We start from the raw sequence: 16547 nt of genomic DNA, 5'->3' as shown, positions 1-16547 counted from the left end.
TGGAAAGACTATTCAAAAACTGTAAGATGTTAAGGACAAAATTGATCGATCAAATTAATAAGGTGTGATATTAGAAACAAGGTAATCTCTTATTAATAATAATAATAATAATTAAAAAAAAAAAGAATTCACAAATATGAGAATAAGCCGAGGGAGAGGGTCCCTCGCTCAGTCAGCGTTCAAAATTTGGATTCAACGACAATCCGGTCCATTTATTAATTACAGAACCTGCCACTCCTTTTTCACTTCCATATCAATTTCCAAATTCCAAAACGACACTTCAACACCCGAATCGTTTCTCTCTAACCAATGGAGCCCCCGATACTAAGACCGAGAGTGGAGCATGGCCCCAAAGAAGGCGAAACCCTGGAATTCAGACCTGGATCCACTGTCCGAATAGGCCGGGTTGTCATCGGAAACAATGTCACTATCAAAGACGCCGGCATTTCGTCCAAGCACCTTGTAATCGTATCAGGATAAGGAAAATGGAACCTCCAAGACCTCAATTCCTCCAACGGCACTACTCTCGATTCCACTGTTCTCTCCCCCTACAAATCCTTCGATCTCCGCGACGGCGACACCTTCAAACTCGAGGAGCTAACTTCAATCCTCGTCCAAGTCAACGTTCATGAGGAAACCTCGCAGTCAAGACGCAATCCGAGGAGACGAGTTAATGAATTGAGTAAAGTAAGACAGGTAGCAGCGAGTCGGTGCCGGAGAGGAAATGAAGGAGAGAGAGGGAGTGCCGAAAATTGGAGAATGAGGATGTTGAGAAATCGGAGGGAAAATGTGAAGTGATAGTTGTTCCGGAGGGGAAGAGGGAAACGAAGTAAGGCTAAGGCTTTGGAGAAGGAGTTGGAAAGCGCGGTTCCTGCTGACGCACAGAGAGTGAATTTGAGGAGTGCTAGAAGCAGAAAGAATGAAGATTGTTTTGTTTAGGAGAATTCAAGAGTGGATTGTGGAGAATTGGGTAGAAAAGTGCGTGGAGGGAGGGGGAGGAAAAGGAATTTAAAGGGAATGCCAGCGGAGATAATTTGGAGAAGTTGACATTGGAGGAATGGTTTGATTCCATGGAGCTGACAGAGGAGATAATTGAGGGAATGAGAAGGGAGGCAGAGCGAGTTCGGGAGTATATGAGAGAGCAGAAGAAAAATAAGGGTGGATGGACTGGGGGCTAGAAAAAAGCGGCTACTGGTTTCCTATCTCTGTTGTTTTTACGTGTGATGCATGATAAACTGGTCACTGTGGTTAGATCCCAGCGTGTGTACTGTAATTGTGTTAATTTTTATGGTTAGGTTTAAAAAAGTTTAAGAAAAAATATTTGTAATTATAATTTTTAAAAATATAAAAAATAGATATAAAAAAAAAATGTTTAATTAAAACTGTTGTAAAATAAAATTTTACTTGCAAAATAAATAAAATAAATAAAAAAAAATATATTTTTTTGAATGAAAAAACATATTAACAAATATAATTAGTATAACAAATATAATTAGTATTTGGTATTGTATTAGTTTTTGTGGTTATGATTTAAAAAATTATTTTATAAATGTATTTTTAGTTAAGGTTGATTTGGTAAGCCATGTGTTTTCACCTCGATCCCAAGTCATCTCCTTCGCTGGCATCAGTTTTCTTCCTTCAAAAGTTACATAATATCAGGCTCCGTTTATTTGCAAAAAAAAATTAAAACATATTAACAAATATAATTAGTATAACAAATATAATTAGTATTTGGTATTGTATTAGTTTTTGTGGTTATGATTTAAAAAATTATTTTATAAATGTATTTTTAGTTAAGGTTGATTTGGTAATTATATATATTTGGTTAAAATTATAGTTAAAATTGTAGTTGAATAAAAAATAATTTAATGTTAAAAATATTTTTCAAATTTATAAAATAATTAAAAAAGATATATATTAATATTGATAGTTTTTAATTTAAATATTATAGATTTAGATACTATTATTACATTATAAAATAAATAATACTTTATATAAAATATTTTTTATTGTTTCATTAAATTATCTACAATTTCATAATATATAAAATTTATTAAAAAAAAACTAAAGTTTTTATAATTTATTGAGCATGTAACAACATCAGCTAAAATATTATCAGAAACAAAATTAAAATTATGATCAAATTTTATAAATACCATGTTATTATGTGATATCCTTTTAATTTATGTAGTGTCATTAGATAATGTTAAATACTAGTTTTTTGAATAACATATAATTAAAAATAAAAAAAAATTTGTTTTATAAGATCGGATCCAGATTAATACATCTAGATTTATATTAAACCCAATCTAGTACGAACAGTGCTTCACTGTTCACCACCATTCACTTTTGTAAAAAAACTTGAATGAATTACCTGTCATGATTAATTTGCCTACAACTCTCGATTATGTATAGACATCCACCTCTTCTAGTTGTTGCAGATGATTAAAGTTTGAGAGGGGAAAGGCACCATTCTTGTAAAGCAGAATGTGGAGTTGGATCGCTTCACCCCTAGTCATCTTCACTATCCTGATCTTCAAACAAGTTTTCAGCTGAGTCATATACAATCATGTCAAGTAAAAGCTCTAGGAAGTCATCTTTTGCCTGCTCTCGTGTAATGTTTGGGGGAGACAAGCTACCATATATAGAATTTGCAATTCCAGAGACAAAAGATGAATAGCTGAGTCGACTTTTTTCTCTTCGCACAATAGATCTTGAAAAATAAGGTTAGTTACTGTTGAAAAACATAATTGTTCAACTTTTTATCAGCCGCAGGTGCAGCTATAATTACTGTGAGTCCCATCAAAATAAAACCTATTTTTTTCGTAACGAAACACATAAAAACTATTATTTATTTTAATCTCCAATATAACCATCTAAACAGCATCTCTATAGTATTGTATAAGAATAAAAAAATATTTAAAATATAATTATGTATGAAATTCAATATAAAAAACAAAGCTAACTAAATATAGATATATTTATAATTAGATAAAAAGAACAGAAGTTTGCCCAGCACCAAATACTCTCTTATTTATGCTTATGCCGGGTAATTACGTTCTTAAGACCGGAGACTTTTTTAAACCGAGTTATAATGGAGTGCTAGTCTGACACAAATCAGGGAGGCTTTTATATATATAAGCATATCTCATTGAGACAAGTTAACAATACAGGGACTCCTAATCAACCCTAAAAAACAATATAGAAATATAGAGATTTACTTAATTAAATGACGTGTAAGATTAATTTTTATTCTTGAAATCTTGAGAAAAATTAGTGACTTGGTTTTGTAATTTTACCAAAAAAAAAAAAAAACAAGGGAGATTGGATATAGCCATGTTGTGCTTAAATCAAACAAAACCGCATTTAAATTGATATGTGGTTATGTTATTTTTTTTTTGTTAGAATAATGATAGTAGTTTTAATATTAAATGCCCAAATAAAATAAAATTCTTAATTATTTATTTAAGAAATAATTATTTCATAATTCAAAACCTAAAAGAACGATGGCTAAGTACTGTCTCTTTCCTTGATTATTCTTTGTTACGTATATGACATTCAAATCCAAGGCTGAAGAACAAGCTAATATCCCATAAGAAAGAAAAACGATGGCCATCTCTCTGCTCTTGGGGATTCTTGAAGCTCAAAAAATTATTTTTTGGTAAAGGGAAAATATGTGTGAGAGAGAGCCTTTGCAGTGTTATTTTATCCCTCTATTAAATCAATATAATTAATTAATTAATTAATTAATTGAAGTTAATTCTGATTCATTTCATATAGTTTTATAGGAGCAAATCATGCATTTTCTACATTTTTTTTCTCCCAACCCAAACACAGGATAGTAAAGACAAAAGTTCATCCATTTTTTCATCGGTATTAACCACAAATTTATACCATCCCGGCTTCCTGTCATGTACTCATAATGCTTTTCCTTCCTGTCAGTGGAGAGGTCTAAGGAAATTTTTATTTTTATTTTTTTAGTTTTTCCCCACTGATTTTACAGTTAATAGTAGAGCTAGATGAAAAGCTTAAAAAATTCATTTCTATATATTTATTTAAGGAGTTAAAAATGTTAAAATAATTCTTTTTTCATCTCCATAACTATTCTCACAGTTCTTTTCTAGAAAAGCCAAAAGTATGTATTAATATTAATTATATTAAAAAACAAATGAATTATTAATTATATTAAAATACAAATAGATTATAAAATGATTTTCCCCCCATTGAAATGTATATCATCAACGAGGGAGTGTTGTGTGCAGAGTTTATATATATATATATATATATATATATATGTTTTTTAAAAGTATTTTTAATAATGAAAAAAACCTATTAATAATTTTTTAAATATTTTTTAATATATTAAAAAAATATCGTTAAAAACAGCCGCATCACAAATTTCAATGCGAACTAAATACCGTATTCCGAACGCCATCTCCACTTGAAGGGTGGTTGGCATCTGACTAATGAAAGCAAGACAAATCGTCCATTCTTCATCATGTAATTGAAACTAGCTAGTGATAGGTTCGGCCTCTATTCGTTGGATACGACACCTGCCGTGCTCATTTCCGCAAGCTTTACATTATTATCAATAGGTTTCATGCGGTCATCCACTGTATTGCCATTGCTTTCTTGGTTTACCATAGAGTTTCTTATCTCTTCCAAAACCCCAAAACCAGAGCCATACCTGTTGTACCATGGCTTCTAGTCTTTGCCTCCGAGCTGCTTCTGATCTCTTTCATGTGGCTCCTTGGCCAAGCTTACAGTTGGAGATTTGTTTCTAGAACAGTATTTCCTGAAAACTTGTCCGGCGATGATAAACTCCCGGCCATCGATGTGTTTATATGCACCGCGGATCCAAATAAGGAGCCCACAGTGGCGGTGATGAACACTGTATTGTCGGCCATGGCTTTGGACTACCCTGCAGGGAAGCTTCATGTATATTTGTCAGATGATGTTGGTGCTACTATAACTTTAGTTGGCATGAGAGAGGTTTGGAAGTTTGCAAGATCGTGTCTTCCATTCTGTCGGAAATATGGAATCAAGGCAAGGTGCCCCCAGGATTATTTTTCTGATGCCATTGATGAACATGGCCACCTTTGTAGGCCAGGATTCATAGCCGAGAGGGAAATTGTCAAGGTCTGGTAAAATTTATTGAAATTAGTTAGAATCCGCAGCCTCGAACTTCCTCTTTTCTCGGTTTTTCTGTTTATTTAGTTTAATATTCCGTATACTTATTGGAAGATCTTCATCCATATAATCTTGCGATCTAAGCTGAAGGTTCAGTCATTTTTGTCCAGGGAAAATATGACAAAATTCAAAGAAGTGATAGAAAGGTCCCCAGAAAAAGACCCAGGCACCAGTAACAGTCCAGACCATGCACCCCGTTGCCATCGAGGAAATGATTCTATACGCTAGATTGTGTTTTTTTCTTCTTATAATCGATTTTCGGAATGCATTAGTTGTGGTCCTGGTAGGGTTTTCAATTCATTCATTTTTTTTCTGAAATTCAGGGTCCTCATCTCTCTTCGGAGAGATGCCGGTAGTTCATTTCTTTCCAGGTTTTTCATCGGGCCCGCATTTAAGTGGCCTCGTTTTATTTGACAGCTGACTAGTATTCTCGTACAAGTCCATACTTGGATCTCGAGATTGAATGCTTTTACTTTTCATGAGTTGAAGTGCAGCAGCCCATGTGACATCATCATCTGGTTCAAGAAATACTACTGTAATTGAATTTTATTACGATATGTATTTTTTTTTATTTATATGGATATTCAAGTTAGTTTGTACGTATCACAATTAATCTCATAATTTATTAAACTTATTAAACATCTTGCAAATTCAGTAAGTATCTAAGATATTACATAGATTACAGGCATGCACAATAAGATTCGAACCCGGGTATACAATAATAATACATATTCTACGATTATTAGAGATGATAGGGCATTCAGAGAATAAGAATGATTAATTTTTAAAATATTTTTTATTTAAAAATATAAAAAAATATTTTATATTTTTTTATATTTATATATCATAATAATATAAAAATATCAAAAAATATTAATTTGAAAAAAATAATTTTTTTTATTTTTTTAAATATTTTTCAAACACAAAAACTATCAAGTTTGAAGTATAGCTATTTATTATGTTCAAATTATCATGTTAAAAAAGTAATTCATAAACACAAATAACTAGATGTGATATAATCAATAATTTTATACTGTTTTTAAATGAAACCCGTCAACTAAATTCATGGTGTATTGTGCAAAGAAAAAAAATTGTCTTTACATAAAAAAATACAATTTTCTGTATGAAAATATAAAAAAATATGATTTTAATTAAAATATTAAATTTTTTTATCAATTAATATTTAATTAGTTAAGAATTAAATTTTATTAAATAATTTAAAATATGAGTTTTATAAATTAACACAAATTAATAATAATATTATTATTTTTTATTTTAGGAACCTGTAGGGAGACAATCCGAGAAGACAAGTTCAAATGCCCCTCCTTGTATATGTTTTTCGGGAGAAAAAGCCTTCTCATCCTCACCATTTCAAAGCCGGAGCTCTTAACACGATTGTATAATTCTTTCTTTTACTCTTAATTTCACTAGTCTTTTACACACGACAATCTTGACTGTGGGAGGCCATTGTAAATAACAGATGCTCACCGAGAATTATAATTATGATGAGATCGATCTGACATGGCATATATGTATACCGCACATGGTACTCAATAATTTTAAACCAGTAAGAAATTATCATTTCCAATCCTGTCATTCATTTATGACAGTGAAATATTTAGGCAAATCTTTACAGTAATATACATGGAAATAAAACCTCTTGTCAACTAAAGTAGAACTTTAATCGAAACGTGCCAAGAATTCTTATTATTTCTAATTTTTTTGTTCATTATTTCAGTTATATTGGTATGGTTCAGATGGCTTGAGGGGACCAATCTGGTCTGGTAAGAACTTCTATCTCAAGAGGGAGTCATTATATGGCAATTTTCTACAAGGTAAATTTGGTTTATAAAATGAACATAACAAATACTTGATCAAATTATCTTATTCAGGTTTGTGTTTTTTCCTTTTATGCTGCCTGAAAATATTGAACACTGTTCGAGAGCTTGTCTTATTTTTAGACATCAATTCCATTTTCAATCTATTGGTTCAGAGCTAGAAGAGCTTAAAAGGGCATTTTGCCTGTCCAATGAGTTTATCAAATCCCTGCATCAATACCATAAGATTAGTGGGGCGGAGAGTCCTCAAGCACATTGCTATAGGAAACCAAATTTCTAGCCTCGTGCACATATGAAGATCACACAACATGGAGTAAAGAGGCAAGTGCTCAGATATAAAAACACCTGCAAAAAGAAGAAGAAGAAAATTCTCGATTAAATAGTTATGGGACAACAATTACTAAAACGTGTCTCCTTGTTCTTACATTAGGCTGGCTTTTTGTATCAATCAGTTCTGGAAGATTTTCTCACAGGGTTTACCTTACATTGCAAAGGCTGGACAACCGTCTATAATGACCCACCGAGGCCACAGTTTTTAGGCACAGCTATCACTAGCTTGCATGATCTATTTAATCAAAGCACAAGATGGAGCTCCGGACTAGTTGATGGTGGTATCTCAAAATACTACCCTCTCTTACATGGGCCATTGAGAATGTCTTCTCTCCAGAGCATGTGTTATGCAGAGCTTGCATTTACCCCTCTACTCTATTGCTTGCCGCTATGTTGTTTTGCAACTGTCCCTCAACTTTGCCTCTTGAATGGCATCACCCTGTACCCTGAGGTATGACCATGCCTAAAACATTGCTTTCTCTTCTTAATTTATTTGCCTTTTTCCCTTCTTATTCATTTATTTACCGTAGAGCTGTAAAAACACTTAGCTCACATAATTTTCTCTACATATACTGTTTCAAAAATCCAAAGGTTCCAAATCCCTTCTTTTACGTCTTTTTATTCATCTGTGTCCTCCCTCTCGAAACATTTATACGAGGTCCTCATCAGTCATCCTGGAGGATCACTCCGGACCATGAGAAATGAACAGAGAATATGGATGATAAAATCAGTCTCGAGTCATTTATATGAAAGTTTGGATGCTATTACGAAGAGGCTTGGCATGAGGGAGGCTAGTTTCCTAATAACCAACAAAGTTGAGGACAATGAGCAAGTTAAACGGTACCAGATGGGAGTATCTGATTTTCAAGCATCAGCATTATTTATTGCTCCACTGGTTACCATTGCTATCTTGAACATTGAATCAGTTTTCGTGGGCGTTATTAGAATCTTCCTTTCAGGAACCGGGGAGAGGATGTTGATACAAGTTTTCTTGTCATTTTACATCTTATTGATGAATTATGCGATTGTTGAAGGGATGCTTAAAAGGAAGGACAAAGGGCGGATTCCATCATCAGTCATTCTCCGATCTACTCTATTTTCATTATTTTTCTTGTCTTTAGGACATATTTTTTTTTAATGTAATAATAACCAACATGTCACACATTATTATAAGAATACGCACGCCTTTGTCTTCTACCTTAATTCTCCTTTTCTTGGTTCTTTGATCTGCCTTTTCTCTTATTTTGAAAGTAGTAGTCATTACCATGAAATTAGACATAGATAGCGAGTGTTTTCGGAACTTGGTGATGTTGATTTAGACAGAGAAAATCCTTGTTGGAGTGACACTTCTGGCTTTTTCACCAATGTTCGTGGAAACGGTGCAATGGAAGGCCAGTATTTCTTTATCTCCGAGTGCATGGGTATAGCTGCTGTTTCGAGGGATGTCATGAGGAGGCAGAGGAATTAATTCATCCAAGTTCCAAGTTTTAGCTAATCAATTTCTAAAGAAGCCTTTTGTATCTTCTTAACCTGTTTCGGCACTTCAATGAGTTTTATTCACTCAATAGCTGTAAGCTCTAAAAGACGTTCCGTCTTCTGAACCAGGTTTCATCATCATGGTTTATGGTCTTTTCATTCATTTTTCTATCTTCCCTTCTGAAACATTTTGAAGAGATCCTCTCCACAGGAGCCTCGATCCAGACCTGGTTGATGTTAGGTTGGTTGCCATTTCATGTAAGTCACCAACCATTTGGTTGAATGAGCAGCGCATATGGATGATGAAGTCAGTCACCACATACACACTCGGCAGTTTGGATGCCATTTTGAAATGCGTTGGCATGATGGAAGCCAGTTTCCTGCCGTAAATAAAGCTGCAGATAATGAACAATGTCATTATATCAAATGGGCAGACTGAATTTCCAAACATCAGCAATGATAATTGCGCCAATTGTTTCATTAATCATTCTGAACATGGTTTCCTTCATTGGAGGAGCTGCTAGGATATTCATCGAAGGAAGTTCGAATGAGACGTTTGGGCAAGTATTCCTATGACTTTCCATATTGATGGTAAACTACCCTGTAATTGAAGGAATTTTATTGAGGAAGGGCAAAGGCCGTGTTCCAACTTCAGCCACCCTGTTGCCTCTTGTAACCACCAATTTCTTAGTGTGCTTCGGACATATGGATCTAAAGTGTTAAATTGCCATGAAATCTCATTCACCCTATAAGCCAACATGTTCCCATGTGAATCAGACTCTCTCTCTTGGACTAAATCCTTTTCTCGTAAGACAGCGAAAATTGAGATTATAGGCAGATGAGCACCACGTCATAGATAACGGTCTCATATTTCTAGTCCTTGAAAGGTCATTTTTTGGGGATGCAGGGTATCCTCTGCATCGATGCTATACTAATTAACTACTTATTGCACAAGATTTTATTTGTTTAGGATATTATGAGGTTATTTTTCAAGTTCTTTACAGCATTGAATTAACAAGTCAAAGATGCTCCAAGATCCAAGCTGATCGAGCAATTTTATTCATAAAACCCAGTTCACTATTTGGAGATTAAACCCAATGGATTAAGGTTAAGCTGCCCTGTATTGTGACAGGATGCAAGTATCAAGTGAAACCCAAATGAATCATTGCATTTCTGAACCAGTTAGTTACAAGAAGCCCAAGGCCTCCCTGTCACTCCCTCTTTAGTCCCTACCATACTGTTAAAAAGCAGTGCTACGTTCACATGAATCCTCTCACTCTCATTTCATAAAGATCAATCACCGCTCTAACGGCGCCTCTCCCTTTCAACATTGAAACCTCACAAGAAAACCGCCTGCAAAATACCTACCGCTCCTTCTCCGGAAGGTTCAAGACAGAAGGAAGACTGTTCTCAGGAAAAATGCCACATAAGGACCTCTTATCTTCTCCAACTTAAACCCTCCTTCATTGTCAAGCTTCCTATAACTCCATACACAATTCAACAAAAAAAAAAAAAAACTCTCGAGAAACCTATTCAAGATCGAGCCATAGCCAGCTTCATGGCTCACATGCAAGACCAAATAACCAAATCCCAAAGGGTTCAATACCCACTTGACTCAAACGCATACAAAATCTTGGACGAGATTGGTGTCGGCGTGAGTGCCACAGTTTACAAAGCAATATGCGTCCCCATGAACTCAACTCTTGTTGCAATCAAATGCATTGATCTTGATCAATCTCGAGCCGATTTTGATAGTGTCAGACGTGAAACCAAGACCATGTCACTTCTTGCACACCCTAACATTCTTGAATCTCACTGTTCTTTCACTGTTGATCGCCATCTTTGGATGGTTATGCCTTTCATGTCTGCTGGTTCTCTCCAATCCATAATCTCTTCTTCTTTCCCTTATGGCCTACCAGAGCCATGCATAGCTGTAGTTCTCAAGGAAATTCTAAACGCATTGTCTTATCTTCATGATCAAGGTCATTTACACAGAGATGTCAAGGCCGGCAACATCCTTATAGACTCAAATGGAAAAGTAAAGCTCGCAGACTTTGGCGTATCAGCCTCAATTTACGAGTTGAACGCCCTTGAAAGGTCATCTTCATTGTCTTGCTTATCAAGAATGAGGTTAACTGATCTTGCAGGGACGCCATATTGGATGGCACCAGAGGTTATACACTCCCATACAGGTTATAGTTTCAAAGCTGATATATGGTCTTTTGGTATCACTGCGTTGGAATTAGCCCATGGTCGCCCTCCTTTGTCTCATCTTCCTCCTTCAAAGTCTTTGATCATGAAGATAACAAAGAGGTTTCGGTTCTCTGATTGTCATGATGAGAATCACAAGAAAAACTGCAGGAACAAGAAGTTCTCTAAGGCTTTTAAAGATATGGTTGCTTCTTGTCTTGACCAAGACCCTTCAAAGAGACCTTCTGCTGCAAAGCTTTTGAAGCATTCATTTTTTAAAAACTGTAAAGGATTAGACTATTTTGTCAAAAATGTTTTGCATGGGTTGCCTAGTGTTGAAGAAAGATTCAAAGAAGCCAAGGTTTCAAGTGGGATATCAAGCCAGAGTGGTACTGATGTTGAAGAAGAAGAGGAGGGGAATATTGATCGTGACTCTGTGATTCAACATGTGAAGAATAGAAGGATTAGTGGCTGGAACTTCAACGAGGAAGGATTCGAGCTTGACCCAGTATTCCCTACTGACTCAAAAAATGATTCAGTTGTGAAACAGGTTCGTTTTGGAGGTGAATCCATCATTCAAGATAAGAAAATTGAGTTCAGCGAGTCAGACGGGTCAGGTGATTTAGTTGACTCGGCCACGCCATCAATCCTGAATTCACCAGCTCCAGTTAAAGAAGAGATGAGCCAAGTGGGAGATCATATTGGTGTAAATATGAGTGGTGTGGGAGGAATTGTTGAGGGTTTAAATCAAGTGACAATGTTAGAGGGTTTAGTGACATTAAAGAGGAGTTTGGAAGAGCAGAGAAGGAATGTCGCAATTATAATTGGTCTGTTGGGAGGGGAGACTGATGGAGAAGATCAAATGGTGCAAATGAGTGAGAATCTGAAGGAGGAGTTGGACATTGAGAAGCAAAATAACTTGAAGCTGGAGATGGAAATGGAGTTTATTAAGATCGTGATTTCTGGTGCATTTTCTGCTGCTTCATTTCCCAATTGAGAGTTTTTCATTGATGTATTGACTTTTTGGGGAAGATGGGATTTTGGCGTCTCAAGCTTCTGATTACTTGTGCATATAATGTTTGATTTCATAGGATTGGTAAAAAGGAAAAACTAAGCGTTCACTTCTTCTTATATATTTACTTGGGTTCCTTTTCAGTTTTTAGCAACTGTAGAGGACAAATTGGCTTCGAGACTTCGATCTGGTTTTCAGTTTTGTCTTCAGGCTCAGTAGGATCCCTTTTGTAGATCTTAATACGTGCAATGAATGATATGCAATATGACCTTTCGCTGTCAATCTCTTATACAACTTTGATTTGTTGTTTTTTTCAGTCAGCAATTGAGTCTGTGCCTTCTCTTGACGTAGTGCTATTTTGTGTTGTGTGTTGATATGAGGCTCAGCTCTAAGAGGAGCCAAGTTTCTGTCTGGATATAAAACTAGAAAGTGTTGCCTTTTGTTTTGCCGGTAGAGTTTACAGTTAGGTTCATGCTTGCAATCATATCCATATGGATAGCTTTGAAATAACACTCGCTTCTGTGCGCGATCCAAAATGCTCCTTTTTGGTTCGATTAGGTTCATGCTTGCAATCATATCCATATGGATAGCTTTGATAACATCCAGTTGATCGGGACATATTATAATTTTAGCCCAGCCCCTACCAGATTGGATTTGCCACTCTTTCAAGTTGGGCCTGTGGGATTGGAAGCCTGAAGCATATTATGGAATAAAACTGGACCCATGCTAATTGAAACTTTGTTGGGTTGTCTTATTCTAGTTCACAAATAAGGAAATAATTTTGTCCAGAAAGTGCTGTCTGCCATTGTAAATTGTGAACGGCAGTGGCTGAAGGAAACAGCCTGGTTTCTGCAACGCACAGCCCTTGTCCTCGGAGGTGGCTGAGACTGCCCTTGGGCTGACTTCAACCCAAGAACACTGACGGTGGTAATGCCAATGGAGACGCACTACAAAGATGGACTAGGCCCAACAATGACATCTTTTAAAGCTTGAAGTAGCCCAACCGTAACATTTCGTTTTTTTTTTTTTAATATGTATTCCCTTTCACCCCACTACGACTCATTCTCTCTCTAGCGAGTGGCCTCTTAATTTGCACTAGAGTTCAGCAGTAACTTAATTGGCATATGTTGTTATTAGATACGAATCTCAGTCCCTAGTAAACTGAAAAGAAAGACGTTTGTAGGAGTTCTTTAATGAGTAGGCTGGGGAATATTAATCTAGAAGTAATAATTTTCTTTTCTTGGTTTAATCATAGAGCCCTTTTTGTATTTCAAAAATATTTAAAAACAATTATTTTTTTATTTTTTCAAATTAATATTTTTAAATCAATTTAATATATTGATGTAAAAAATAATTTTTAAAAATAAAAAAATATTATTTTAATATATTTATAAAAAAATTATTTTTAAAAACAATTCGTATCGTTCTATCTCCTCAAAATAAATATAGTGGAACCAGCTTTTGGATTCTTAATTTTTTTTTTTAAGAAAAACTCAAAGGAGAGCTGGACTCGGAAATCAAGGATTACAAAACCTTAGAATAGCAACTTACAACTGTTTCTGAAAAATAAATGATGCGCAGTTGTACGTCGAATACCATAAGCAACAAGCCCATCAGCACCTCTGCTGGCTTCCATGCACAAGTAAGAACCAGCTTATGTGTTTGTGGTAAAACCCAAAATCATTTATGAACATAAGAAAGGGGCAACATGAAAATATTACTGCAAAGAGGGCTGGGCTTGAGTTAATGAAACCTTATTATCAAACAAAGAGGCCTAAACTTTCCTTGTAGAAGGCCTACAGTATATCATCCAATTTTTAACCTAAACTTCAAGTCTAAACTTTATGAGCAGGTGTGTCCTCTTTATGCTTCTCTCAGAGATGAACATGGCAAGCAATCTCTTAACACTAGCTCGGATTTTAAGGTCAATGAAGATGTTCACTGTAGTTAGACGCTGAACTTCAGCGGCTGAAGAGACAGCCATCCAGTGGAGCATACTTTAATTTCGATTCCTATATTGAAACAGCAACTAAACTAAATACATAAGAGTATTTATTTTGTCCAATAATATTGAACCCGTCTTTCTTCTCCTGCTTTTTTGTCGATGACAAACTTGGAAACCACACCATTGGAGCAGGCTCATATTTTAAAAACCTTTTTGGAGTAGCTCTCAATATTTAATTATGAGTGGAGCAGACGGCAACGGGTTACACTGCGGGAAAACCCTGCAATTTCGGCTGTTGAACCTCATAACATCACAACTATATTTAGCACACTATGGGCTCACCTCACTAGCCACTAGTTTTTCAAGAAAGATAAGCTAAATGTGGCACGATCTTTTGTACATATGGGTTCACTCTACCACCTTTTCAGATGAAAATGGCAAGGAAATCTTGGAGCACTGAGATAACCTGTCTTTCAAGTACATGGAGTTGTGTAAATCAGAGCTTTCTGGAATGAAATTAAACTGGAAAGGTTGCGGGACTCATAAATACTGTAGCAACCATACCTCCTACTGATCTTCTTTGGTTATAGCCCTTGAATATGCAAAAAAGATAAACAAGATCCAAGAAATCCAACGAGGAGAAAAAAGAGGGAAATAAACAAAATACAAAGAAAGGGAGTTTGGACCAAACATTGCTTATAATATTCATCAATGATGATGCTTTTGTTGGAAACCAGCTCCCCTCCTTTTGTGATCATTTTCGTATTATATTTCAAAGGTAAATCTTAATTTACGCTCCTGAAGTTTATGAGGTGTTTCAGTTTCATCTAAAGAATTTGTTTGTTTCAATTAACCTCCACTATTTTTGTTATCCGTTCAATTTCCCTAGCCTTCGGTCCATATTCTATTTATTTTCGTCAGTAATAGTAACAAAAAACGATGCCTAAATTGCAATTTCATGCCAAAAGTTTATGGATTACCTATTTAGCAACCATGAACAATTTGAACATCAAAATCATCATTTTGAAAATATTTCTTTTATGTTAAAGTTAAAAAAATATTTTTTTTCCCATAAAAATTATCAACAGGAACTTTCACAATACGAGAAGAAGGTTAAGTAGGAAACAAATAAGATAAAAAAAATTACCAACACTAGCAAGCACTAGTGTAGCTATCTCTTCTGCACACTCTCACTCGCATACATATGATGTATGCATATTTATAATTATTCATTAAGATCTATTAACAAATCTTTAATAAGAGTGCTACGAGGAAAAAGAAAAAATGAAATCTCATAGAATTGGAATGGTAGATTGAAGAAAAGTTTAATGTCACTTAAAATGTGATTTTTCTTCAAAGTTTTCATTTTTTAATTTCAACACATTTAATTTCTCTTTCCTTTTTAATACTATTTTTTAGATGATAGTGAGATATTTCATAAATTTTATAGATGAAATTTAAATCTACACACTTTTTTCCAATTATTATCACTAACACTACCAAAAAATCAATAAATATAAATAAAAATACCAGGGGAATATTTCTATCAATAAATTTTCAAGGAATTTTAATGACGAAAATATTCTCTTGGTATATATCGAGAGAATTACTGTGAAAAAAAATTTAAAACAAAGCAAAAAAATAACATGTAATTTTTATCAATGAAATTACTGAAGGAATAAATTTCATCGGTACATTCCTTTAGTAAAATCATTGATAAACTGTAAACATTGTTTATCATATCAATTACAAAGGGAATCATCGATGAAAAATTCCACTACTATTTTCTAGAAAGCTACAAAACTGTTTACATTCTAATTGCATTGTTAATTATTGTTTTTTACGAACAAAATCACTGATGAATTGAAAAGTTGTTGGTGTTATTTGGTGATTTTCTGAAAAAAATCAATTAATTTAATATTTTTATTTAAATATTACAGACGAAATCACCAACGGATTGAAAAATCATTGGTGATTATTGACGGTTTTTGAAAACTTTTTATGAAATTAATAATTTAAATTAAATATTATAGACACAATTACTAATGAAATAATTAAAAGTATTAATTTTTAATTATCTGTCAGTAAAATCGTCACTAACACGCCCCGATAAAAAGTATGAATTCCTTTATTTCATAAGAGACAATCTCATTTCATCATCTTCTTCTTCTTTACATGTAAAAATATCAATATGAATATCTATTTCTTTCTGTTCTTTTTTCCTTCATGCTCGGATGTGTCTTCTTCTTCTTCTTCTTTTATCCTCTTAGTTTTTTTTTTCAATTAATATGCTTTATAAAAAAATTTCTCTCTCCTTAGCTTCACTTGTAACTACATTAAGGTAAGATTTTTTTCTTTTTTTTTTCATGATTTTTTTCACTATTTTTATTTTATTTTTTATTATTTTTGTTCTTAATAATTATATGAATGTTGTTGTGAAATTTTTTTTCATATGAGATAAATTTTTAGTTGATTTATTTATAGGATTTTTAAATTTTTAGCAATTACAACTTCATTTTTTTCATATGAATTGTTTTAGTTGAATTTATTTTTTTCATTTTATTTA

The 16547-nt window shown here is 34.1% G+C and overlaps 1 protein-coding gene and 2 pseudogenes across 1 annotated transcript; all 3 read left to right on the top strand.

Moving 5' to 3' along the window:
- Window positions 1-39: 39 nt before the first annotated feature.
- On the top strand, window positions 40-1182 carry LOC105129475 (FHA domain-containing protein At4g14490-like; annotated as a pseudogene).
- Window positions 1183-3922: 2740 nt separating this feature from the next.
- On the top strand, window positions 3923-8536 carry LOC105129508 (cellulose synthase-like protein G2; annotated as a pseudogene).
- Window positions 8537-10182: 1646 nt separating this feature from the next.
- Window positions 10183-12318, top strand: LOC105129474 (serine/threonine-protein kinase BLUS1-like). The gene has a single exon (XM_011031556.1). It carries the CDS (start codon window positions 10393-10395, stop codon window positions 12019-12021), a length of 1629 nt encoding a protein of 542 aa, XP_011029858.1. The 5' UTR covers window positions 10183-10392; the 3' UTR covers window positions 12022-12318.
- Window positions 12319-16547: the final 4229 nt, after the last annotated feature.

Source organism: Populus euphratica, unplaced genomic scaffold (genome assembly GCF_000495115.2).
Source record: "Populus euphratica unplaced genomic scaffold, PopEup_1.0 scaffold18.1, whole genome shotgun sequence".
Lineage (NCBI taxonomy): Eukaryota > Viridiplantae > Streptophyta > Magnoliopsida > Malpighiales > Salicaceae > Populus > Populus euphratica.
Note: the sequence above shows the minus strand (reverse complement) of the source record. Positions and strands in the feature narration are given on the sequence as shown.

Coding starts and splice junctions, on each gene's coding strand:
- LOC105129474 (XM_011031556.1), top strand. CDS start 10,393: ATGGCTCACATGCAAGACCAAATAACCAAATCCCAAAGGGTTCAATAC.